General features: G+C 45.5%; 2 protein-coding genes across 3 annotated transcripts in view; one reads left to right on the top strand and one right to left on the bottom strand.

Annotated features, from left to right (window-relative positions):
• The first annotated feature begins 455 nt into the window (after nucleotides 1–455).
• pgr (progesterone receptor) lies at nucleotides 456–6,863 on the top strand. The gene is made up of 8 exons (XM_076994316.1): nucleotides 456–2,027; nucleotides 2,206–2,315; nucleotides 2,940–3,056; nucleotides 3,342–3,647; nucleotides 4,038–4,182; nucleotides 4,462–4,592; nucleotides 5,244–5,401; nucleotides 5,912–6,863. The coding sequence occupies exons 1-8, from the start codon at nucleotides 1,111–1,113 to the stop codon at nucleotides 6,065–6,067; spliced, it is 2,040 nt and encodes a 679-aa protein (XP_076850431.1). The 5' UTR covers nucleotides 456–1,110; the 3' UTR covers nucleotides 6,068–6,863.
• Nucleotides 6,864–7,463: 600 nt separating this feature from the next.
• Nucleotides 7,464–25,762, bottom strand: part of arhgap42b (Rho GTPase activating protein 42b) — a 54,078-nt gene continuing 35,779 nt past the window's right edge. The window contains exons 5-25 of one of the 2 annotated variants that reach the window (XM_076994297.1): nucleotides 24,377–24,478; nucleotides 24,010–24,120; nucleotides 21,356–21,460; nucleotides 19,810–19,939; nucleotides 19,152–19,252; nucleotides 18,799–18,908; nucleotides 18,281–18,337; nucleotides 16,918–16,996; nucleotides 16,707–16,746; nucleotides 16,309–16,371; nucleotides 16,000–16,074; nucleotides 15,575–15,659; nucleotides 15,014–15,072; nucleotides 14,725–14,830; nucleotides 14,405–14,564; nucleotides 14,032–14,182; nucleotides 13,021–13,359; nucleotides 12,390–12,531; nucleotides 10,432–10,494; nucleotides 10,105–10,184; nucleotides 7,464–8,221 (exon numbers count right to left, since the gene is read on the bottom strand). In XM_076994297.1, the coding sequence (XP_076850412.1) occupies nucleotides 8,133–8,221; nucleotides 10,105–10,184; nucleotides 10,432–10,494; nucleotides 12,390–12,531; nucleotides 13,021–13,359; nucleotides 14,032–14,182; nucleotides 14,405–14,564; nucleotides 14,725–14,830; nucleotides 15,014–15,072; nucleotides 15,575–15,659; nucleotides 16,000–16,074; nucleotides 16,309–16,371; nucleotides 16,707–16,746; nucleotides 16,918–16,996; nucleotides 18,281–18,337; nucleotides 18,799–18,908; nucleotides 19,152–19,252; nucleotides 19,810–19,939; nucleotides 21,356–21,460; nucleotides 24,010–24,120; nucleotides 24,377–24,478 (2,247 nt within the window). In that variant the 3' untranslated portion in view covers nucleotides 7,464–8,132. The remainder of the gene's footprint in view (nucleotides 8,222–10,104; nucleotides 10,185–10,431; nucleotides 10,495–12,389; nucleotides 12,532–13,020; nucleotides 13,360–14,031; nucleotides 14,183–14,404; nucleotides 14,565–14,724; nucleotides 14,831–15,013; nucleotides 15,073–15,574; nucleotides 15,660–15,999; nucleotides 16,075–16,308; nucleotides 16,372–16,706; nucleotides 16,747–16,917; nucleotides 16,997–18,280; nucleotides 18,338–18,798; nucleotides 18,909–19,151; nucleotides 19,253–19,809; nucleotides 19,940–21,355; nucleotides 21,461–24,009; nucleotides 24,121–24,376; nucleotides 24,479–25,762) is intronic. The other variant, XM_076994306.1, reaches the window with a different exon arrangement.

The raw sequence follows: 25,762 nt of genomic DNA, 5'->3' as shown, positions 1-25,762 counted from the left end.
CTCACCACCAGGGGCATTTGAAATAGGTCTTAATCAAGAAAAACATAAGAACAGGGTGAAAAAGGACACATCTTGAAAGCTTATTGTAATATCTGCTATGGTTACTGTGCTTCAAAATAACACCAGCAGTAATATATTGTTCACAGAAAACATACAGAAAAATATTTGTGAATGAAGTTGATTTATGAATGTTGATTTATTTATGAATGTTCTTAGATTCTGCTGAATTCATATATAGTATACAATAATATAGAAATCTTAAAATCTCCAACTTTCAAAATTGTATTAATGTATTCACAAACGCACACACACACACACACACACACACACACACACACACACACACACACACACACACACACACACACACACACACATACAAAGGTATCTATTCTAGTGTTTAAATGTGTACCCAGAAGCAACACACCCTGGGTCACACATCTGAATATCTTATATGGAAAAAGGCCATCATCATTCGACCAGCCTCTTCGCTTCAGCACTGGTATCTAGACAGATGGGAGCTTTCAGTCACTCCAAAACCCCTCCGCGGTGCACGTCTTCTTTGGGAACTTATGGATCTAGCCATCGCTTTTTTGCAGGACAGGAACATGATGTGGTATTTTGCTGAAGATCCAATATCCAGTTAAAATTATCCCAGGATGATTTCGCTATGTAGCACTTGGATTTTAGAGATACACTTAACTAATATACAGCATTTAGAAGTTCAAAAACGTGAATCCCACACATAGGTTTAAAACGAAATGAAATGAGAATAAATTATTACATTATTATAATTAAATATTTATAATTTGCCTATAAGAGATAAATTAGCCTACTCTCACTGGACAAACTGAGATGCCGTTTTAAAGCTTTAAAAAAAGATCTATCAGAACGGCGCCTGTGTGTTTGAGACTCCGGTACGTCAGCTGTAGTACCTCAGCCTCTCACCACAAGGAGGGATATTTTGGGAAGGTCCTTTATTGATGCGGGACAACGTACAGTATCAGTGAAAATCGAAAGCTGGGGTTACATTTCGTCGCGCGCGTTGTGATTTTTAAAAAGAAATATATATATATATATAAGGAAGAGCAAAGAAAAGCAGACGACAGAATGGATACCGAAAAGAGTTTAACCGCAGATTCGTCAGACTGTAAAGCAGTAAGTGATTTAATTGTGAAGTATACGGACGCGAGCTTTGATACAGGAAAAAGCTGCGGGGACGCACAGCGCCTGCCCTGCCTCGCGCCGACTATGCGTCATTTTGGGCATGCGGATGCTTCATGTACTCTGTTTAGCGCAAATAACGACAGCGGAACCGATTTACCTGGTCTTGACAAGTCATTTATTACAAACAACGATCGCTCGAAAGAACTGCTGAAACTCGAACCTGGACCATGGACTGACATATCCAATAAAATATACCAACTTAAAGACTCGGTGTCTTCGGAAAGTTTGGAGAACTCTGTGGAGTCCGCAACATCAACGCCCGGGCTGTGTAAGTTCATCAAAGACGAGAACGAGCCATCTCTGATTATGGAGACTTCATGCACTGATTTCGACCTAGCGCCAAATATCAATACCCTGGACGCGTATGACCCTACTCGGAGAAAACTCGGAGAGCCGTTTGGCGTTCTCGAGGAGGCGACGACAGTGCTCCCATCCGCCGCAAGCCAACAGGTAGTACCAGGCAGTTCGCCCAACCTTTTAGTCGACGTGAATCAGTCTAACATTTTAGCCTCGATCACCCCCCAAATGAGGGCTGAATCTCGGAGCGTGCAGGCAGTGCCCGGGAAGAACGTGTTGAACTTCGAAATTATGAGCAGCCCGTCGACGCAGCATTTGTTAATGTGCAAGAGCGAGGTGCCCAGGTGGACCGTGCAACCGTCCCCCGTGGACTCGCAGTTCTGGTGCCAGGCCGCCAGTCTGAGCGAGGATCAGCAACATCAAACCGGCTTTTCATCAGCGGATGGATTCCTTAACTCGGGCTTTATTCAGCGCTCACCAACAGCTTTGAGCACATTTCCAGGGTAAGAATGGCGCACGCTTGTGATAGTTGCTTGTGCACTGTGCACGTTGTTCCCCTCATTTAATAAGTAGCAAAATATGCATCTTTACTAATATGCTAGAGTACAAGTGCATAATGTATGGTTTGGATGTTTGATGACTGATATTCACTACTGTGTTATTGCGTGTAAATGCGTTCAGTGTTCCACCGCAGAGAATGTGCGTAATATGCGGGGACGAGGCCTCTGGCTGTCACTATGGAGTTCTTACGTGTGGAAGTTGCAAAGTGTTCTTCAAGAGGGCTGTAGAAGGTCAGTCAACAACAACAACAACAACAACAACGAGAACAAAATTCACGGGCATCACAATAATTACACAAATAATCCATTATGGACTTCTCAACAATCAAAACTAAATAAAGAGCTATCTGATTATAAAATAACACCTTTAAGCACGTGTCTTAAGTACACCTAAAAAGTTTTCTTAATTTAAATTTGTGTGAAATATTAAGAAAGCGAGCAGTGATCATGTTTATAGCGAGCGTGTCTCGCGGAGGTCAGTAAATAGGCTATCGCGTGGCTCAGGGCTCACGATGTTCTCATTTTCACGCTTGTTATTTTCCTTATCGTCTAATGGCAGATATGTTAGAGCCACAATGTCTGACCATGACCATGTCACTGTGTTCTCTCAGCCTTGGCGCAAACTAATTCACTGCTCCCCCCTCCCCACCTTTCATTCACTCTTTCTTTTACTTTCAGTCTTTCTTTTTTATTCCTTTCTTCTTTTTTGTCCCCCACCCTTTAAAATGATAGCTCGTAGAATAAAGTGCTCACATGCTTTTAGAGAGACAAGCCTCTTTGTGTATTTAGATACACTGGGAGCAGGAGTTTCTTTTAGCTGGACACCCAGTGTTTTTTCCCTCTCCTTTCACCTAGGACATCATAACTATCTGTGTGCTGGGCGCAATGATTGCATCGTGGATAAGATCCGAAGGAAGAACTGTCCGGCTTGCCGTCTCCGTAAATGTTACCAGGCTGGGATGATGTTGGGAGGTAGTTCTGAGCTCCTGTACAGCTCTAACAGACACTCAGCCCTCAGTTCTTACTAAACAATTCTTTAATATAATAGGCTACATTTAAAGAATAAACGTATATATATATTCATATTCATATAAATATGAATTATATATATATATATATATATATATATATATATATATATATATATATATATTTGTGAATATATGAATTATTTTTTTATTTTTGTAATATATATTGAATATATATTGAATTCAGAGACAGAAGCCAGTTGAGATCAAACGTGTTTGTGTGACACAGGTCGTAAACTTAAGCGATTTGGGATTCTGAAGGCCATGGGGTTGGGCTCGCCCCTGATGTTCCAGGGTCCTCTGGCCCTGACGACCGAGGGTCACAGCCTGGCCTCCATGCCGTATATGCCCACTATCCGAGAGCTCCAGTTCAGTCCTCAGATCATCAGCATCCTGGAGAATATTGAGCCAGAGGTGGTTTACTCCGGCTACGACAACTCTCAGCCAGAACTGCCGCACCTGCTCCTCAACAGCCTGAACCTGCTTGGGGAGAGACAGCTGCTCTGGATCGTCAGGTGGTCCAAGTCTTTGCCGGGTGAGGAAAAGGGTGTATTTGATAACTAACTGGAGGAACTGGCCCAGTTGTCCACCGTGTCCAATTCAGGTCCCACTATTCCAAGATGGGTGTTGGGGTTTTTTCTTTTAATGTGATTGGTTGCAGTGACCAATGAAGACTGATGTTAATGATTTCAGTGTTGATGTAAAAATACAATGGAAAAAATAACAGCCAAAATTACGACACTCACGATTGTTTAGGACTGTACAGACTTTTGTTGATGTTGACCTACAGCCACACCTCTTCAGAGCTATCAAGAGGACAAATGCACTGACAAACTGTCAACAGAATCTCGGCTGTGTTACATAGGAGCAAGTGTGTCGCTGGTGTCAACAGACATTGTCACTGTTTGTTGAATTCCTTTGTAAGGTTTTCGCAATTTACACATCACTGACCAGATGACCCTAATCCAGTATTCTTGGATGAACCTGATGCTGTTTTCTATGGGATGGAGAACCTTCCAGAATGTCTCCAGTGATTACCTGTACTTTGCTCCTGACCTGATTTTCAGTCAGTAAGTTAATTTCACTTTAAATCACTACCACATACCACATTTATGCAAACCACAACAGCTATCTCAGTGGTAACAGTGCCTCCTGTGGGTGAATAATGATAAACATGAGTGAGTGAGTGAGTTACAAGTGAGGTCACTGAGGCTTCTGAAAAAAAGTTGAAGAGATATTAAATGGCATAAAGATAGATTTAGTTAAAGTATTAGTAGCTTCTTGGTGACTGTTGAATCTTGTGGACACCTTTTTATTTGTCCTACAAACACTACTGTTTCTCCCTGAAGAGAACAGATGAGACGGTCTCCTATCCACGATCTGTGTGTGGCCATGCAGTTTATACCCCAGGAGTTTGCAAACCTACAGGTGACCAGAGAGGAGTTTCTGTGCATGAAAGCCATATTGCTGTTGAACACAGGTATACAAACAACAGACTAACAATAATCTTCTTTTCTGTCCTTTACCTATAAAACATGTACCCTTACAGATCCTCCTCCTAGAACTGAGAAACTTGTTTTGAATTAAAAAAAATATTTCATGCCACAGAAAAAAACACCAAGGAGATAGATATTTGATGAAATCAGAGTTTGATTATATCAAATTCCTGGTGAGGTACAGATGGTACTTCTGAATGCGTAAACATTTGTTTTAGTTTGGTAGTTTCTGAAATCAAGATAATATATATTTAGATAATTTATTTGTTAAAACTAGACGTCTGTATTTGTTACTTTATGTCCAAGAGTGAGGTGAACATGAACGAGTGGCATGAAAATTTCATCGCTATCTCGTATCAGATCATCATTTGGTCAACGGGTATTTTATTTTTCAGTTTTCATTTTTTTTTGTCAAAAGCTAGATGCAACTACCCTAAACACAACAAATTGCAACAAATTTGAAATCTTCCCAAGAATACCTCACATTCTCTCTGTTGTCAAGTATTAGGATAAGTACTACGAGAGGATCCAACTGCTCTTTGAAAAGAAGCAGCAACAGATAAACTCTTCTTGGGGATTTAATGGTTACAAAGTAGTCCAAGTCTCACATGTTTTTCTTGTTTCGCTACCCTCAGTGCCTCTGGAGGGCTTGAAGAGCCAGAGCCAGTTCGATGAGATGAGACAGAACTACATCCGTGAACTTTCCAAGGCCATCCAGCTGAAGGAGAAAGGCATGGTGGGCAGCTCCCAGCGCTTCTACCACCTCACCAAGCTCATGGACAGCATGCACGAGGTTTGGGCTGAATCGAACCGCACAGGGTTTCCACGGCGCCGCCACGCCTCACTGAGCGCACTCCAGACCGCTTTAGCCAAAGCAGGTGTTAGTGTGGAAGCGTTCTCGGGTGACAACACAAGACACGATTCCTGCTGAACAGCAGCGGCTGCTCAGTGAACTGACAAACCAATGTGGTGTTGTGCGTGTTATTTTCTTGCGATAAATCCGTTATTTACTTTTCTCTGATGACGTTCATTTGAAGATGTCAGAAAGTATTTATTCAAACTGGGCTGAACAGTAATCAGCTTCTGCAGCAACAGGAGACTGGATTTTAAGATCAGGGATAGGCCACTATGTTCAGTATAACCCACATTCCCTGCTGATGCAAAATACAGCAGCGATGTGCTTATCAGACCTTGAAATGAAGCATGCACTATGACACGGTATCATGCTCTGATTCCAAGTGTAAACAGGCATGTTTAACAGCCAGGCTTTGATGGAGTCTGATAACGTATCCTGTCTGTACAGATCGTGAAGAAGGTCAACCTATTTTGCCTGACCACTTTCGTCCAAGCAGACGCCATGAAGGTGGAGTTCCCAGAGATGATGACCGAGGTCATCGCTTCTCAGCTCCCCAAAGTGCTGGCCGGCATGGTCAGGCCCCTCCTCTTTCATGGAAAGTGATGTCGTGGCATTCCGGGGAGGATCATGGAATATGGAGCATTATTTTGCGCAGAGAGATGAGCTGGGAGGATTTTTTTTGCATTTAAAGTTTTCAACACTGACTGTTTTTACTGTTGTGAACGAGGCCTTATTGCTACTTTCCAGTGCTTGCTCCAGCTTTACTTTAGACCTGATTAGTAACCATTGTGCAGTAAATGTATGTGACATTTTGTGGGAGATGTTTGCTTTGACAGTTATTTTTGTAGATGGAAAAGTGGAAGGGGCATCACACAGTTATTCATTTCCATGCTGTGGGTATCAGTCTCCCTGAGGAACGCACTGCAGAGCAACTCAACCTTGCTTGTTCTTGTACACAATCACATTTTGGGGGCAAATTTATGACTAAACGCTACTGAATAAATTGTGTTGTTTTGTTTTTAATGGCTTGTGTGTTTGAAGAATTAGGCCTTGAGGAATCGTTCCCCAGTTGGGCCACAAAAAAAGGTTTTAAATAGATAAATAAATAAATACCATGTGGACTCCATCCCTGATGGAACTGATAAGTTGACAGAATGTTTTTTTAAGCCAAGGTCTAACTCTGTAAGCCTGTGGTGCATCTCTGAATGACAGAGCCATGAGTGTACAAGGTTCAAACTCAGCCCAGCCTGGGTTTACTTAAAACAACAAGTAATCAATGCTTTCACATGTAATTACATGTCAATTCCTTCTTCGGTAATAAAATGCATTGAATGTGTACAAGTCGAAAGCCAGTGTGTTGTGACGTTGACCAAAGAAATAAACGGTACAGTTTCTACAAGCCCCTTGTTTATTAAAAACTCTAGTCATTAAGGAGTTCATCTAAGTGGACTATAATGGGGGATGGTTCACGTCACATTTGAAAACTCCCCGTCATTTCCGGGCCCTGACCTCAACGGACCCGGCGATGGGGAGTACTGATCCGGCATCAGAAGTCAAGGTCATGGCACGTTCTTATGCAGTTAAACAGGAAAGAACATTGAGATCCTGGCACCTATCCCTACTGTAATCTCCCCCACCTGCTCAGAACACCACGTCTACTGCACAGAAGGTTTTAAGTAACTGATGATTGAAACTTTTGATAAGTTATTTCTGTTCGTTCAGAGGATTTAGTTTTATATAGTAACTTAAATGGCCAATGACAGATGTTGGTATACCCATTTACTGGATGTGTGGCAATTTTACATGTCTGGACAAAACCAAAAACATAAACCAGGTAAGAGCTAATCAGTGGACCAGAATGCTGCTCATGCTAAACCCTAAATCCTTCTCTGACAGGCAGAATTCTAGAAACAATTACCAGACTTTATCTGAAGTTCAGTGAACATTGTTTAAAAAGACAAATCCATGTTCAGCTACTATATCATTAACAGACAAATGATATGGTCATATAAAATATTTAATAAAATAGGGTGGCTTAAAAGTGACAGAAAAGATATACATTGGTGTTTTCAGAATGAGAATTGTGAAGTACCAACATTTGTTTTGAAAGTGGATCCAACTGCATAGTGATATCTGGACAATGTTTACACCCAAGGGCTCCACTAAAACTTAGCTCTACTGCACTGACAAAACCAGTTAGATATTTACAGGTTATATTGATAATTTACTTAAATCTCTTGCCCTTTGTGAAGATAATTTGTGATGTCCTGTGGCAAGATGTGCTCAGTGTTTTAAACAAGCAATTCTCTACTATTAGAGATTCGTGTTGAAGCCTCTCTATCAGAGTCATCAGGTCTCTGCTGAGCAGTACCGTGGGTTTTTTTCAGGACTATAAATCAGTATTTGCTTTAAAGCTTTGTACTACGAGAAGACTCCTACTTAAAGCGGCACACATCTAATATGATATCACACATAATTTACAATCACTTGCTTAATCATGGCTGATTTGCTCTTTTTTTGCATTTGTTTACTTTTTATTTTCATTTGGAATTGTATACTATCTACGCACACGCCCAAGACACTGAACATACTACATGACGGAACCTGCGCTTCGTCTGCGTTACCATGGATACCATGGAATGCCGGATGACCTCTCCGGGGTTGGGGGTCAGAGGTAGACGAGGTAGTTTTCAGGCACGAGGCCGGTCTTGCCCTCGTACGTGGCCTGGAGCCATCCTGGCTCCACTGAAGGATACACTGCCCAGGAAAGAACGAAGCGATACATTTATAAGTATTTTTACATTTATAAGGAAATCTGTGGTTTCTATCATGAGAATTGGTTAATGGAGAAATTGTAAATATTGTTTTAAAAAGAACAGCTGCTTTGACATCTAGGAACACATAAATTTAGCTCGCCATTTTATCACAGCGGGCAGGATGCTCCTCTGTGTGTGTATGTATCTTTCTCTGTGTGTGTGTGTGTGGGAACTGAAGATGGGAGGAGATGTATTCTCTGATGTAGTTATTCACTATGGCATTTTCTTAAAAAAATTTCTTTCCTTTTGCCTTTTAGGAAGTAAAGACACTTTGAATTTCATTAAGTAGACAAACATCACACATGAAATCGAAATATTTAATGAAGAATGTCATTACTTGAGCCATCAAAGCTGATGCTTAAGTATTGATCCCTAACAGCAAAATGGAAGTAGGAGGATGTGTATACATGGCTCTCGCTAACCACACAGCAACCTAACCACAGCTTTTACTAACCATGGCCCTCACTAACCACAGCATTCTAACCACAGCTTTTGCTAACCATGGCCCTCACTAACCACAGCATCCTAACCACAGCTTTTGACAACCATGGCCCTTGCTAACCACAGCATCCTAACCACAGCTTTTGCTACTCATGGCTGTTGCTAACCACAACCCTCACTAAGCACAGCATGGTAACCACAGCTTTCCTTAACCATGACCCTCACTAACCACGACCCTTACTAACCACGACCCTGGCTAACCACGACCCTTGATTACTGTGGCGGGCCCATGCAAACATCAGCCCCTGCTAACCACGGTTCTCACTAACCACTGCCCTTGCTGACTGCCAATATTAAGGGTACATCGGCCACTTTTCATCTTGGAGCCATGCCAGGTTCACTGCATGGTTCGTGGGGTACGTTTCGATTCCAAAGAAAGCCAAAGAGCGTGAACAAGTAGACATGCAAATACATGCCACCGGTGCCACTTCAAAGAGGCCAGGACTCACCGCTGCATTAAATTAACCACATAAACCCTTCACAAGTGAAACTCAACACGACAAACTCTCTCCAAGAGCACTCGCTCAACTCGTGCTGCAGCGACATACATCTCTACCAGAATCGATCCTGGACTGCAATGGCGCTCGGCCCTCATCACTGTACAAACGTGATCATTGATCTTTCAATCTCAGAAAAGAATAAAGACACTTGAGTCGAGTGCAGGTCACTATGTGCTTCTGAGGATCCTGAGTCTCCAGGTCTGAGTCAGAGGCCCGAGTCTCCAGGTCTGAGTCAGAGGCTGCCTGAGGCGCCTGCAGCTTTCGCTGAGGTTGGGTTTGTTGGGGAGCTGGAGATGAAAGTCTTCACAGCTAGGTTATGGCGACCTGCACAAGCTCCTTGGTGCCTGGCCAAGCTATTTTGGAGTGGAAAACACAAGCCACCATAAAATCCCAGAGCAGTGGAGCAGGACAGAATAACCAGCCAGTGGTGAATAACAGAATAACACACAGCACCATGGAGATTTCATGGGTATATACTGGGTTACTGTCTGTTTGCATGAATTGCATGAATTCTTCAGCGGACTGTCTGACATTTGCAGAGTAGTGAACATGGCGTGCTTCGCTCCTTTTTGGAAGTTTCAATTTTCTGCAAAGCGATATGTGGTTACAGCACCACAATGGCATGTTGTGTTGCGAGGGAGACACATAGCCAGGGCTGGGACTTCTTTCCTAAATTGGACGAGCCCTAACCATGGCGATTGCTGCGGGTAGTCTGCCTTTAATGTGAAAGGTTTGATTCGTGCTACATCAGTGGGAGACGTTCTACGCTGATGGCAGCTGGCTTTGGAGCAAGTGCCTCTGCGTGCAGGGACCGCTGGCTTACCATTTGAAAAGTTTGCCCCCTGGGGGAAGCTCAGCTCGTTGTTGTGCTCTGCCTCGCACGAGTATATTGCCTTGGCATCCCTGCTGGGACAAAAGAAGAAATACACATTCAGTCCAGTATTACTTAAATACAAAGAGAAAGAGCTTGAGATCTGGAGATGGCTACTAGAGCTTTGAGCCTAGGTGCTCCTGATCCTGTGCATTAAAAAACACTCATGTAACAGTAAACCTATTTCATCTGCTTTATATAAAACATCACTACAGGTTCTGTAGGGTGTTTAAGTAAATAACTGACTTCTCTCTAGGCTTATATCAAAATATACTGTACCGTCCCACCAGACCGGTCTGCAGAGCAGCTGGGTTTTCAAACAGCAGAGCTCGGGCTGCCACACTAGAAGACGGAGAGAATGCACGATGAGTGGTGACATCACATGTCCATATGTCATGTGATCAAGTCTCGGCCATTGCTGAAGCGGACCTGCGTTAATAGCCACAAGGTGCCCTTCATTCTGCTGCCTCACACTTGACCCAAACTAGATTTCTGTTCTTTTGTTCAGCATCTAGAGAAAGTCACTACAAAATCTCTTAAGATAATCTAGAGCAGGAGTGGCCGGTCCGTGCGCTCACCTGCACAGGCATCTCCATAGTGCCTAGAAGTGGTCTTCTGCATGCTCAAAGCAAATGACTGGATCTTCCATTCATCATCTATAATATGAGCTGTCACACCAAGATCATTCTTGTTGCTAACAGAGGTCCAGTGATCCCCAGTCAGAGCCACATTTGTGGCGCTCTTCACAATAACCTGTTTTACTTCCCTTTCCTCATCATACAGTTGCTGGATTTTCTTCGACATTGTCTTTCTGGACGGCAGTTCGTAACTTGCATCAGCTGACGGAATTAGTAGCACTTCTTGTAAATCCTGGTTTATACTTTCGCAAGTAACCGTAGCGTGCGACTCCGCCTACCTCGCGCGACCCTGCGCGAACGGTGGAAGCGTTTATACTTTCCGCGTGCAGTGTTCTCCTAAACGATATGTGGTAGTATAAAGAAACACCCCCCCAAAACAGGGGAAGGAACATTTACTTGATGAATTTTAATGTTGCTTTGTGTTTCAGGTTTGAAAGTGCTGGAATTTAGGCTAAAGTACTTGAAAATGCTTGAAATTGTAACAACTTCGTTTCACAACAAATATCTGTCTAACTGAACAGTTCTCTTGTATTACGTTAACAAATACGAGCCTCTTGTAATTCCAGGACGAAACATGAGAGAACGTGAAGACGTTAATATTGGGTGTTTTGAAAATAAACCATGTATATGTATAAATATTTAACTTATTTAAGTTTATCATGCTAGGAAATATTGAAATGGACCTTGGATTCTACCTGTATAATACTTATTTTTTGTCCATTACACCCCCCCCCCTCCGGTCAACAATCTACACTCGCCAACCCCCCCCCCCAACAATTTACATGCCCATGTATGATGTGGCTCTTTGCCGTAACACAGTAAAAAAAAGTGGCTCTTGGTCTCTGACGGGTTGGCCAGCCCTGATCTAGAGAAAACCACTTCCTGGTTATGAACCAATCATGGGTAAAGAGGCTGGACCTCAAAACACGGCCAAACAGTGAGTGGCGAGTGGCTTTCTCGTGAGGCCTTGTGCGACAGGAACAAGCAGGATTGTGGCACAGGGAGAAAAAAAAGTGCAGTGAGAAGCCAGGTCACGACCTGGGAGAGAGCGGGAACCGACCTCGGGATGCTGGGTCACATCAACCCTGCCTGTGAATGCAACGTAATTAAAGCTCGCTCCCACAAAGGGAGAAAAAGAAATGACGCATCTCTCTGTCTCTCCGTTTCTCTCCTTCTCACTCTTCCTCCCTCTCTCCCTGTTTCCAGTGTGTTTTATTCACTTTCCCACTGTGGACCTCATTTACACATCACTGCATGTGCGCTGCCTAAGACATGTTAAGCGAAATGTTGATCTTTTTAAGCAGGTCAATAGTAGGTACTAAGAGAAAAGGATTAAATGATGCACTCTGCAGAATGGTAATGAGTGCACTCAAGGTTAAATGCTTGGGCCAGGATATTCTCAGAGTCGATCTCACCATCACCTCTTAATTTATCATGGCAGCTTAAAGTCGGGCCATACCAATCCATTTTCAAACGGGGTGACTGCATATTTACGACAAAGGGGGGGGCGTTTTGTTGTTGAGTTTCCAGCACGTGATCAGGCTGATTTATCTGAAGGTTGATGAGCAGGGGTGGATCTAGGCATGCGAGGGTACTCACACAGAGCCTGGTCGCTGGTAGCCACCCTGGGCGTCCGGCCGCAGACGCAGGGGCAGTTTGGGGGGCAGGTCAGGGCGGGCGGGCAACTGCTGATCAGGGAGCAGAAGGAGGCTTGGCAGGGAGCCGGCGCAACCCCGGCGAGCTGAGGGCGAGAAGCCAAAATACAACAGCAGTGAGTCACGCGAGCCGGCCAACCAACGGGGCCGTTCTCCAATCACGCGCCACATAGAAAAGACAAAACAAACATGAGTTATGACGTCTTCCCGAACAGCAAAAACAGACGTTTTGCAGTTATAAGATAATAAAAATGAGCTCTGGAAATTCAGTTGGTCTAGTCTAGTCTAGTGGTATGGTTTAGTCTAGTCAAGTGACCTAGACCTTTCTTTGGTCTATTCTGTCTAGGCACTGGAGAGCAGTGCATCTATTATGAGCTACCCATCTATTATGTTTTCATGGAGAGCTGTTTACTGTTCCCCGTTTCTGTTTGAATGTAGCCAGGGTGCCTGTGCTCCCTGTTAACAGCAGAACCACCATCTCAGTGGACAGTACGCTGCTCCTAACTGTCATGTGGCAGAACACACGACTCCTCACGTGCACTTTCCTGTAGGTGAAGTGAGGGTTCGTTGTTCACCTTCTGAGCCATGCAGCGACCGGAGGGGGGCTGGGCTGATGAGCTGGGAGGCTCTCGCTGTGGCTGCACAGAAGTGCGGTGCTTTCTTTGGAGCCAGCGAGGACCTCAGGCCAGCTGGAGTAGAGGCGTCACCGCGGGAGTCCGGAGGGCCGTCTATCACCGCAGTGGTCCCTCCGGACCGGACTGGGCCCTGGGGCCCGTTAGATAGTGGCAGTTGGCTCTCCTTACACTGCGGAGGGCAGTGTGTTTTGGAGGAAGCGTTCTGCTCGGACGAGTGCGATGACAACGACTCCCTGCTGCCCATAGGCGTGCTGCCTGAGCTGCTGCTGAACGTGTCACCTGCAGGGGGCAGACAAGAGCAAGAAATCAAATTACAGTGCAGTACAATAGAGTGCACACCTGGTTGCAGAGACAATCTAATAAGCAAAAGTTTACCTGAGATACCATTTTACTGATGCCATGAATCCTCTGGCCTCGCACTTGCCTTAGCAACCTGCCATGTGTTCCTTTGTTTGGGTTCTGTTCCTGGCTTAGCCCTTCGTTACCTTGGTTTGTCACACCTGTGTCTCCTCAGCCCTTGTTAGTCTGTGTATTTATGCCCATTTGTTGCTGCATCTTTTTGTCTGTGTTTGAGTGTTGCTCCCAGGTGCTGTCTCTCATGTACGGTGGTTATGGTAGTTTACTACGTTTTGCTGTTTAGTTTGTTACTCTTTAGCTTTGTTTAGCAAGATTTCCTTGATCTAAGTTTCCACATGTGGGTCTCCATTTGGTTTCTATCCCATTTGATTATTTAGTTTGTTCTTCATTATGTCTGAGGATCGTGTTTTATTGCATCCAGTCCTGCCTGCTCTATCGTGACACACTATTGTATTGTTGTAAAAAACCCATCAATTCTAATATGACACTGCTTTACCAACGATACTGCTGTATTATTGGAATTTATCAGGAAAATCTAAATAAAACACTCAAATCACAGCACATGATAAGGAGCTAACGAAGGACCAGGCTTACTGTCTGCGTCGGGCAGGCAAAGTGAGGGCGTATAGGGACTCTTGTGTTTGCGAGGTCCTGTGGAGAGACACACCGCCCGGCTCCGGCGGGACTCTGCGCGGGTCTGAGGCGCCGGCAAGGGCACGTTGGGGTCCGGATGCTGGTGGAAGATCTGTGGGATGTGGCCACACAAATGTGGTGTCAAAATGGAAAATCGCACCCATGCCACTTATTGCTGCTGTGCCAGGAAAACCTTTTACATTTCTATGAAGGCATGATGCTGTCAGAGGCATTAGGTTTCTTTACAGTGCTGGGGAACAGACTCAGAGTCAATCAGGCCTGTCACTTGAGCTTTAAGGAGGGAGAGAAGCTTCTGGTGGTTGGGTTAACACACCTTTTCAAAGTTCTCAATCAAGATTTCGACCACCACATTCTGGAACTTGATATTCATCATGGCGGCCACGGTCTCCTCCTGCGAGCGCATAAGAGTAGGACCAAAGATCACGCCCAGGTTGGACACGGTCATCATATTACTTGTACTGTGGGCAGATACCCTGCAGAGGACAGACACGCACAAACACACACATGCACATCACTGAAACCAACAGAACACAGTACAATCCATAGAAAAAAATGATTTCTTATTTCTAAACAGAATATTTTAATACAGTAAATCATTAAATGAACAAATAATGTTTAAAAGGGAGGGCATACATAAGCAAGTGCTTTATTAGAATTTCCAGCATCTCTTTATTTCGGTCAGGCAGCTTGTGGACCAGAGTGTGCACAGCACACACTCTGTAGTTCTGGTCATCTGATTCTGTGAGCAAACACAACACGCAGCATACATGAGGTTAAACTGGGCCTCACTGGGGGATTAGTCAGAGACTCACTCACAATGAGCAGAAATACCGTTTAATCAGCACCTTCCACTGAGTTTCAAACTGAGATTTATGAAGACAGACAGACAAAACTGTCTTCCATTCTCCGAGTTGTGACTTACTGACAGCCATGATGAAATCTTCATGAAGCTTGTACGTCATTAGCGGCTCAGAGAGACACCTAGTGGACAGGGAAAGGAAATACAACTTGACTCCACCTCTTAGTATAGGGGTGGCCAACCCATCATAGACCAAGAGCCACTTTTCTTACTGTGTTACGGCAAAGAGCCACATCGTACGTGGGCGAGTGTAATCTGTTGAGCGGGGGGAGGTGGGGAGGGTGGCGAGTGTAAATTACTAGAAGACAGTCAAATGCGTGTTTTCCATTACGCCGGTTTTAAAAGTATTAGCGGCTCGCTAGGCTTGTAAACTAACCGCGCACCACGAAAATGTAGCAGTGTGTCGCCCCTTTTGTGCAGGTGAGCCCGCGGACCGGCTGGGGAGCCGCATGAAACCAGGCAAAGAGCCGCATGCGGCTCGCGAGCCGCGGGTTGGCCACCCCTGTCTTAGTACAAGTTATTACCCAGAATGCACCCTTCACACAGTCACTGCCTTGCATAGCCCTGTTATATGGTATAATGGCCGATTAAGAGCCAGAATAAAGAGGACCAGATCAGGCTGACCTGAGGTAATTTTTCAGGCCACTGGTGATGGTCTTATTGTCCCAGATATCAGGATCGAGGTCCATGTCAGCTGGGGCCTTGGATGCTGTTAGATGTTTAATATTAGTGAACCAGACCACCATTTATATTACAGATAAGCAATTTAATTTAAATTAAAATTTACAAAATTCACTAACAGGCACAGACAGGGCTAATTAAATAAAAAATAATGTAATGTAACAGAGATACATTTGGAATTCAGTGATTATTTGTATTAAAAACCAGTTACATAATGTAATTTACTGGAGTTAGTTGTCTCTGTATGGTTTAACCACAATCTTAAGATGTCTATCAGTACAGGCATTTAGGTGTTTAGACCTTTAACTACTCCTGTTGCCCTGTGGATACAGTAGTATGCTGAGTGTGTCTGAGGTGGAGACACTTACAGAACACTGTAGTCATAAGCTTCTGCACCTTGGAGTTGACCCCTCCTATACGATACAAGCCCATAGTGCTGATTCCTAATTAAGAAACAGTGTGTGTGTGTGTGTGTGTGTGTGTGTGTGTGTGTGTGTGTGTGTGTGTGTGTGAGACACACACAGAGAGAGAAAGAGAACACACAGAACACACAATTTAAGGACTATGAACATCTGTTCCAGGATTAGCTCAAGGATTAGCTATGGGATTAGCTCCACACAGCTCCAGGATTCCGTCAGGGGAGCTGGCGCTAAGGTAGAGTGCTCCCTCCGACTCACCCCTCGCCTCCACCACGCCGATACACCTCCTGACGAAGTTAAATCCGGCCTCGTTCAGATGCGCTGTGGAGAGAGAGAGAGCAGAGGCACTCGTGAGCCGAGGCACTCGTGAGCAGAGGCGCTCCCGTAGCGACAGTGCAGCCCGGCCCAGTACTCGTGCCCCTGACCAGTACACAGCGCAGTTCCGAAACAGAAAATGTGAAAAGAGAGTGCTGTCTGGATGAAGACCTCTGCTGGACAGAGAAGTCCTCAGCAGAGCAGGTCACAGATATCTACCAAACCCCCTTAGGCTGACGGACAGAGACTCACAGATAAGGATTGGAAGTTAAATATTAATGCTTCCCATCAAAATATTATACACATAATTAATGAGCAAAAAGAAGAAAAATAGGACTCACTCTCCTCTTTCTTGCTTAGCATTGCTGGCAGATTGTAGATCTAGTAGAGTAAATAATGACATTAGTACAATAATTACTAAAAAAAAAAAAAAAAAGGTTTTATGCGAAAAAAAAATCTTGATTCTGATTTTATTTGACACACTGGTGGGCCAACCAGCAGAGGGCAGTAGTGGATACCAAATGATACCAAACTCATCTGTGCTCCACTCACCGGCTCCTTGCCATCCATGGCCTCCAGCCACAGCCTCCGGTTGGACTCAGACAGTGCCTGCAGGGTGACAATACCATGTCTGTGGACAGAACACACACACACACACACACACACACACACACACACACACACACACACACACACACACACACACACACACACACACACACACAAAAGCATGCTCAAGGGACTGAAACACACGTTCTCTCCACAGTTCCGAGTGCGAGTCTTGCTCTGAACACTGCTTGCAAACACCCAGCAGACTGCCGGAAAACTCAAATATACACAAATAGTTTGACAGGCGACATCCAATATTAGTGTACAGCGTAGTAGTTGTGCAGGTGGACTGCACACACATTTCACCAAACTACACATGGGGTTCAGCGGTGGCGTTGACCCCCTCTGTGGTGCAAGACTAGCCCACAGCTGCAGATGGTCAGGGCGGTTATGGGTGGAGCTTGGCCTCGAAGCCACACCCAGGTGCAGGGGGAAGGCGGAAGCTGGGCGGGGCCTCAAAGCCCACATGGTTAGGACTAAGCACGTTGTGTTGGGGTCCAGGGTGTGAGGGGGTGGGAAGTGGAGCGTGTTAAAGGGGCATTCTCTCTGCCTATTGGCCGGAACACTTACATGATCCCGCCACCCCGCTAACACACACACACACACGCACACACGATTCAACTTTACTCTGTTTGTTAGCAGTGCCTGAAGTGTTGGGACGTTGGGACAATGAATTGTATCTTATGACCTTCCAAGATTCGAAATGGTGAACCCTGGCGTAATCTGTAGCTGTTTGTATTCTTTACTATTTTATAGTCCACAAGGAGACATTCTCGTTGACCGTCGAACATTCCCATGGTGCTCTTCTCTCATCTTGCTGTAGCATACAACTTTTTATGTTTCTCGAGCTACCTCTTTAATACGAAGAGCCGATTTACTGCTCCACTGTGTGAGCTGAAACTGCTGTGGTTCGCTGGGCTCTCTGTGCATGTGCTACCCTGCTGCTGAACGAGGAAGCCCTGGCATTCTGCTCCCTCGTGTCGAGCGAGCCGACGTGAGAGCTCGGATGGGCACGAGGTGATGAAAACAAATACACAAACCAACAAACAAAAAACAAGAATCCAGAATCACAGTTCATCCTCATTCACGCCACCAACGCGGCACTCGATGGTGAGCGGAGATCCCCTCCCCCGTAGATCACGTGATTTCGTGGAGCCAGTGGAATTACACGCAGGCGCGTGAACGGAATGAAACGTGGCAGCAGGATCAGCAGAGGAAGTGTTTGATCAGGAGCGGAGGAAGTGATCCGGATCTCAAAGCTCTGCCCATGCACTGTGACATGCACTCGCAGCGGACGGTCACGTACCGGACTTTACCGAAAAACTGGAGCGGTTTGAAAAGAGTTCCCCGACAGACGGCATTTCTACATCCACACAGACACAGAGAAGACAGAATGCACATTTCGGTTCACAGTTCGTCAGATGAAGGAGGGTGAGCTCACACTAGATGGGCAGATGAATACAAACCTACACCACTCCTCATGTACAGTAGATGACTATTTTGATAAGATGCTAATGCGTAGTATGTGGACACTTCACCTCCAAATATAAGTTTCAATGAGTTCTTTTTACTCTGGTATAAATCACATTTGCCTCCTGACAGGGTAAGAACAAAAATGAGTTTAAGGCTTAAAGTTACGATCAAGGACCGTAAACAAGGTTAGAGTGTGGTATGCAGTGTCGAGAGGAGACGGAACACTGGAACCACCTCTGCTACTGTTGATGGAAAGAGATATGGGGCCTACAGCACCCCATTTAACTAATCGTCTTTCTACTGCTGAACCTGTCTGCGTTGGGGATGGCCACACACGTGGAAGACAGTCACCTCTCCACAACCTCCACGTCGAAGCAGAATCGCCTGTCGATGGAGTCAGTTTTCCTCCGGATGCAGGACTTCAGCTTGAACATCTCAGAAGGGTTCGGGACCATGCCGTTCTGCCAGAGCAAGCCGGGGAACCCGAGAGTGGGGTAGAGACAATTAACAGACATAAATAAAATATACAATAAATAAGTATATAGCTAAACAATTATGTGACATGATAGAGAAAGATTAAAAACATACTTAATAATTATAAGGCATGAAGAGGTCCAAAAATGGACAAAGTAATGTGTAAGGTGATGGAGACACAGAAAGAGTTCAGAGTTATGCTTGATTCATCTAATACAGCCACACTGTACCTGTTTCGCTGTGGGCTTGGCCTCTGTGTTGGTCATGGTGAAGGTCTTAGTCCCCTTCTCATATGTGCAGTAATGTCTTGTCCAGGTGCACCCAAGGGGTCCTGACAGAGCGTAAATAAGACTCACACGCTCACTCACTAGTCATTTCATACTCTTCCACAGTATTCTAATCGATTTCTGCTACTCAGTTCCCCACAGTAGTATCTCATGTAGTTCAGTTCTTCAAACTGCGCAAAATTCCCTCCATATAAAGGTAACCGCACATTCTGTAGCACTCCACCAGGGGGCAATGTTTATCTGTGCCCAGTCCACTACAAACACATTAAAAATAGCATTCATAAACTACTCAGATAAATCAATATTTGGCATTTCAGATGAGACTCTTATTTTGGCATTTCCTCTGCTGTCTGAGGGCACATGAAAGCTGGACTGCAAAAGGACTTAAAAGGGCTGGAGTGATGAGGACAGATGAAAGCCAAGACACATCAAAGGTGGAGGAAGTGCAGACGGGCCGTGCAGCGTGTGCGCTGCTCTCTGCCGTGGTTGGAGAGACAGCGGCTTGATCTTACACTTGTAAAGCCGACAGTGACCAAACTCTGGTGTTCAGAAGAAGAGTGAGGGAAGGGGAGAGAGAGGGATGGAGGAAACAGTGACTCACGTTTCTCCTGAACATAGAGGTAACCCTCCATGGTCCACCGTCCTGGGGGCTTCTGGTCTTGATCTGCTGACCTCACCCTCTTCATCAGCTTCTCTACTTCCTGCTTGGTGCTCAGAAAGTTGTTCCTCGTCTTCATCACATGAATATACACGAGCGCACAGCACAGAGATCAATCTACAGCACAGGAATCAATCTACAACACAATGTTCGATCTACAGCACAGGAATCAATCTACAACACAATGTTCGACTTACAGCACAGGGGCCAATGAACAACTTTGGGGTCAATCTACAACACTGGGGCACATCTACAGCACAGGGGTCGATCTACAGCATATCTACACCACAACAGCCAATGTGAGTCACAGGGGCCCAGCGATGGGCATAAAGCCACGGCAGATGGTGTGTACAGAGCTTTCTTTATTTGACCTCTCCTCCGGGCTAGTGCGCATTCGAGCCACTATCGCTGCCTCTGCTTCCAGACAGAGTGTGTGCACGGTGTGGTTGTTAACAGAAGGTCACTGCACACGGTCATGAAAAGAAAAACACAATGTAATAACGACAAAATATTTGGGCTGTGCTGCACATGCACAATTTGATGTTTAAAATACACTACTAAAGTCAATATAGCTACAGAATTGTTTCAGGAAACCTGGGTTGTGCCCTGTTGTTCAAATTCAGAAGTCATAATAGACGCTATTTTCTCGCTGCTGGGGAAAGTCACTAGGGTCACTAGGACAGGGAAGACCAGAGCAGTCATACAGACATGTCTCACAGGGAAGGCCAGAGCAGTCATACAGACACGTCTCACAGAGAAGACCAGAGCAGTCATACAGACACATCTCACAGAGAAGAACAGAGCAGTCATACAGACACACGTCTCACAGAGAAGAACAGAGCAGTCATACAGACACGTCTCACAGGGAAGAACAGAGCAGTCATACAGACACGTCTCACAGGGAAGACCAGAGCAGTCATACAGACACACGTCTCACAGGGAAGGCCAGAGCAGTCATACAGACACGTCTCATAGGGAAGAACAGAGCAGTCATACAGACACACGTCTCACAGAGAAGAACAGAGCAGTCATACAGACACGTCTCACAGGGAAGAACAGAGCAGTCATACAGACACGTCTCACAGAGAAGACCAGAGCAGTCATACAGACACACGTCTCACAGAGAAGAACAGAGCAGTCATACAGACACGTCTCACAGAGAAGAACAGAGCAGTCATACAGACACACGTCTCACAGGGAAGACCAGAGCAGTCATACAGACACACGTCTCACAGGGAAGACCAGAGCAGTCATACAGACACGTCTCACAGGGAAGGCCAGAGCAGTCATACAGACACGTCTCATAGGGAAGAACAGAGCAGTCATACAGACACACGTCTCACAGAGAAGAACAGAGCAGTCATACAGACAAGTCTCACAGGGAAGGCCAGAGCAGTCATACAGACACACGTCTCACAGAGAAGAACAGAGCAGTCATACAGACAAGTCTCACAGGGAAGGCCAGAGCAGTCACACTGAGACTTCTTACATTCTGCAGGTTGAACTGCAGCTGTTGTTTGTAGGGCTCGAACTCATGGGCCAGCTCGTATCCCTCATGATAGAATGTGAACAGACCCTGCAGGAAAGCCAGGAGCTGTAGAATGACAGGAGGAAGACTTCAGTCAGCGCAAACATGGGCATGTGTGTGGGTTTGTGTTAGTGTGTGTGGGTGTGTGTTAGTGTGGGCGTGAGAACACCGTGTGCATGTCAGAATCTCCAAAAATGAGGAAACAAATATTCACTTCCTCCTTGTCCCGTGCCTTTTGTATTATTAGACTACTTTCGTGCTGTAGGTGTACTGGGGGGGGGGTGGAGTTAGTGCAGATCAGATCTATCACCCCCCCCCCCAGGTGGAAACTCTACTCTATAGAGGGTTGCTCTATGGAGCGGGACCCAGTGGAGATTACAGCAGTAAAACACCTTACTTCCCACAGTGTCTTGTTAAATAAACACAGGCCCATGTAACAAAAAAGAAATACTACATTTTTCAGGTTTCCTCCTTAGCGGGGAGAATTTTTGAGGGTAGGCTGTTGGGTAAAGCTTGGAGTGGATCTGGGAAAGAAAAGAGCAAAGTTTCTTCACCAAGAAAAAGTTTCCCAGATCATGGCTGTTTTTCTATTGTGGTTCTGCTGTAACTGATGCAGCAGACACTGGGGAGCTCAGTCAGACCCCCCTGCAATATGCTGTAAATATCCACACACTGTTCAAATAACTCTGCAATGCACCGTATACAACAGACAATAATATCACTCCTCAGATTCTGTTCATAAGACACATTCAGATTCTGTTCAGGTTCCGATAATCTGGATGGGGGAGCTAATACTTTTGGCAATATAGTGTATATAAACACACACACACACACACACACACACACACACACACACACACACACACACACACACACACACACACACACACACACACACAGCAATTCAGATTCGGTTCAGAAGAACACATTCAGACACTTAACGCACTCACCTTCCCTTCCACCTGTGCCACATGTACCCTGTTCCATTTACCCCATTCCATTACACACACACACACACACACACACACACACACACACACACACCCCACACACACACACACACACACACACACACACCCCCCCACACACACACACACGCACGCACGCACACACACACACACACACACACACACACACACACACACCCCACACACACACACACACACACCCCCCCACACACACACACGCACGCACACACACACACACACACACACACACACACACACACACACACACACACACACACACACACACACACACACACCATGGTCCACAGTCCCAAACAGCCCCTCATTGAGCTAGCACTGCCAGCTTCTGTGTTCCAGCTGCACTTCTAGCTGTGGTGGAGAGTAACGACTCTCAGACTCACTCGCCTCTCACACCCGCCGCAGTGTACAGGGTGTTGTCACGGCGTGCAGGTGTTGTCACGGCGTGCAGGTGTTGTCACAGTGTGCAGGTGTTGTCACAGTGTTTGGTCTGTCTACCACACACCGGCACATTCCTTGTCTGTCTAACATGCTTGCCAAAGCAAAGTGATTGTGATCGTTCCCACTGTTTTGACATGGAGAAAGGTACTATCTCTGGGTGACCTATGCTCCCTCCCTATTGAGCTTTAGAGGACTATTTGTGCATAAGTTGATAAATGATTGAGATGTTCTGTAGCAAATGCAAACAGATGCTAAAATTAAAATGTGATACTAAGACCTTCTGTTCAAAACATGATAATATGAATGATTAAATGAATATATGAATATATGCATACATAAACAGCTGCAGAAGGGTATTCAGTTTCTCAGCACTAAGGAAGTCAGTGAAGTTGGACTATAGAGTTTAAATCTGGAGTGAATAACTGAGCAATCCTGTGGCACCGGCTGGAAGCCTCGACTTCCTGTGACTGCTGCTGGAGCATTTGGACACCAAACCTGGGCCCTGGTGCCTAACGTGAGGACGTTCCAAACAACGGCCCTGCCCACCTATCGCGTCTGCACTCATTGATCGTCCCTGGACGCGTCATTAAAGTCACAGGGGGATTTTTAAGAGCGGGGAAGGGCAAGCGGTGTCATATCTCAGGACGGCACGCATGGTGCGGAGATTTACGGCTTCACCACCACAGGTGGTGTGGGTCCCCGTCAGATGCTGTAAACAAACAAAGTACTGAAGAATCACTCGATCTTAATACCCGAGAACCGAATTCTTCCTGCTACCGACATGGACGGGAAATGTTTGAATTATTAAGGGTAACGACACAGCAGCTGAACCTAATGCTCATGGGAGTTCATTCTTGCTGCTCTGTGCACATTATGGACACAACATCCTGCACATAAACATACACAGGTGCAATAATAAAATGAATAATAATAATAATAAAGTATGTCCGGACAGTACGTCTGGCTCTGCTGGCTGAATATGAAATGACTGGGTTAGTTCATTACTGATAAACGCATCATAAACTGCTATCTAAAATGTACTTGCTACTGGTATGCAAGTGATTTCAAGGCATATTTTGTAGGGATAGGAATGTGTGTGTGGACATATGTGTTTGTATGAGTGTGTGCATGTGAGAAAGTGCTTATGTGTTGATTATTTGATCACCACAATCTCGAATGCCATCTTACCGGCTCAACAAACTCGAATTTCTTCTTCTCCTGGACCTCCTGGATTTTGAACACGTACTCCAGAGAGGCGTCGTAGAAGACCTGTCTGTCCTTATCAGTCTGCGTGTCTGCCTGAGGACACACGAAGAGCATCGTCACCCTGGAGACGGGTAGAAGTTGGCAGCCGCAGGTTCGATGCTGCCACTTAGTCACGCTTGCGTTGCCGTTAAACACCTCATCATGGAGCGTGAGCTCTGTCACCTGCGTTAGTCATCTACACGCAGGATCCGCTGTCTCACCCAGGATGCGTCTGGTTTTGGGGGGGTTTAAACAGCTGTGGCTAACAGGAAGTTGCGTTCCCATCTGTCGAACCTTGTGTGTGACTCACCTCTCTGAGGCATATCTCCTTCTTTCTGGAGGACAGGTTAAGGTGCTTTTCCAGGGTGGAATAGTACTTCTCTGTCTCTTTGTCAAACTTTTTCTTTCCATCCTGTCAGAGGTGAACAGATGCAGTGAGAAAATGGGATTAGTAACATAAAAACACCTCAGTCTCAATGTGGCATCAGGTGTTGTGGAATCGTAAGCACAAGCGTACATTAAGTATAATTGTAACTTGACAATCATAAAGTCATAATCAGCCTACTGTCTTCCCAAACCTCTCAATTTCTACCACATACCACATATTACATATTACCAGAGTTACAAGGCATTGCATGCAGCACTATAAATGTGATACGCATGGTGAATCACTAGGTGGAGCTCTAAACCTGCATCAAGATATTAGAGGTCTCCATCACAGAGCAGTTTAGAGGTATGAAGTGGTATGTATTCTCTGTCCTGTCACGCCCACACTAACCTCAAGGACTTAACGTTAATTAGCTGATGAGTTACCAGGGTTGTTTTGGATGCAGTAAAAACACTAAAATATGCCAAACAGGTGTTTTCCAAGACGCACTAATTGGCCATAGCTTTACATTCAGTGATTTATACTGCACAAACCTATCTGAGAACATGAACATTTGGCGATCAGAGGGAACCATTTGGGAAACCGAGTTCAAGGGTAATGCTGTGTTTAGTCTTAAACCGGCCCACACAGTGGTACTACAGAGACCTGCTAGATAAAGAGAAAAGAGGTACAATACACGTGTCTTCCTGCCATGGGCTGCTCCAGCACCTGGGCTGGAGGAGGGGAAAAACTGGCCTCTGAGAAAATCCTCATACGATTCGCCGCGAACGGGCTCAAAGTCTGCCCGGGGCGCGCTCGTCTCTAGACACCAGCACGGCCCACTCCATTAGTGATTACAGGGTTAGGATTGCTGCGGGGCATGTGCCGTCTCTGTCTCTAGACAGGCCCCCTCCCCCCCCTCCCTCCAACCGGTGCCCCCAGTAACGGGCGGGGCAGTGAGGAGGAGCCCTTCCCAAGCTAGGAAGTGACACCAAAGTCTAAGAGGCTCTGTGGTTATAAAGGTGCAGCTAAAAGGGCCTCAATAGGGCGGTGGTCTAAAAAAAAGCAATGTGGTGTGTCGACCGTGGCCACAAAGGCGGCGTTAGAGAGGGAGGAACTGCCGAAGCAAAACAGAGGATGTTTACCTCACCTTTCCCTGGTCCCTGCGCTAACCTCAGGCTCAGGCTAATGTGGGCTGATAGCGCCTGGCTAAACATTACACTCCAGCGATCGCATCCCCGGTTCAAAATCGCAGTGAGGACACAGACAGAACTTCCATGGCAACACCGCAGAATCAATAAATAATTTCACCGCCAGGATTCTGTATCT

This window comes from Brachyhypopomus gauderio, chromosome 2 (genome assembly GCF_052324685.1).
Source record: "Brachyhypopomus gauderio isolate BG-103 chromosome 2, BGAUD_0.2, whole genome shotgun sequence".
In the NCBI taxonomy this organism is placed as follows: domain Eukaryota; kingdom Metazoa; phylum Chordata; class Actinopteri; order Gymnotiformes; family Hypopomidae; genus Brachyhypopomus; species Brachyhypopomus gauderio.
Note: the sequence above shows the minus strand (reverse complement) of the source record. Positions and strands in the feature narration are given on the sequence as shown.

What these genes read in the sequence shown, in the direction of transcription:
- pgr (XM_076994316.1), top strand. Translation starts at nt 1,111, where the DNA reads ATGGATACCGAAAAGAGTTTAACCGCAGATTCGTCAGACTGTAAAGCA. An exon ending in CCTGACCTGATTTTCAGTCA is followed by an intron (nt 4,183 to 4,461) that starts GTAAGTTAATTT and finishes TTCTCCCTGAAG; the next exon opens with AGAACAGATGAGACGGTCTC. An exon ending in CATATTGCTGTTGAACACAG is followed by an intron (nt 4,593 to 5,243) that starts GTATACAAACAA and finishes CGCTACCCTCAG; the next exon opens with TGCCTCTGGAGGGCTTGAAG.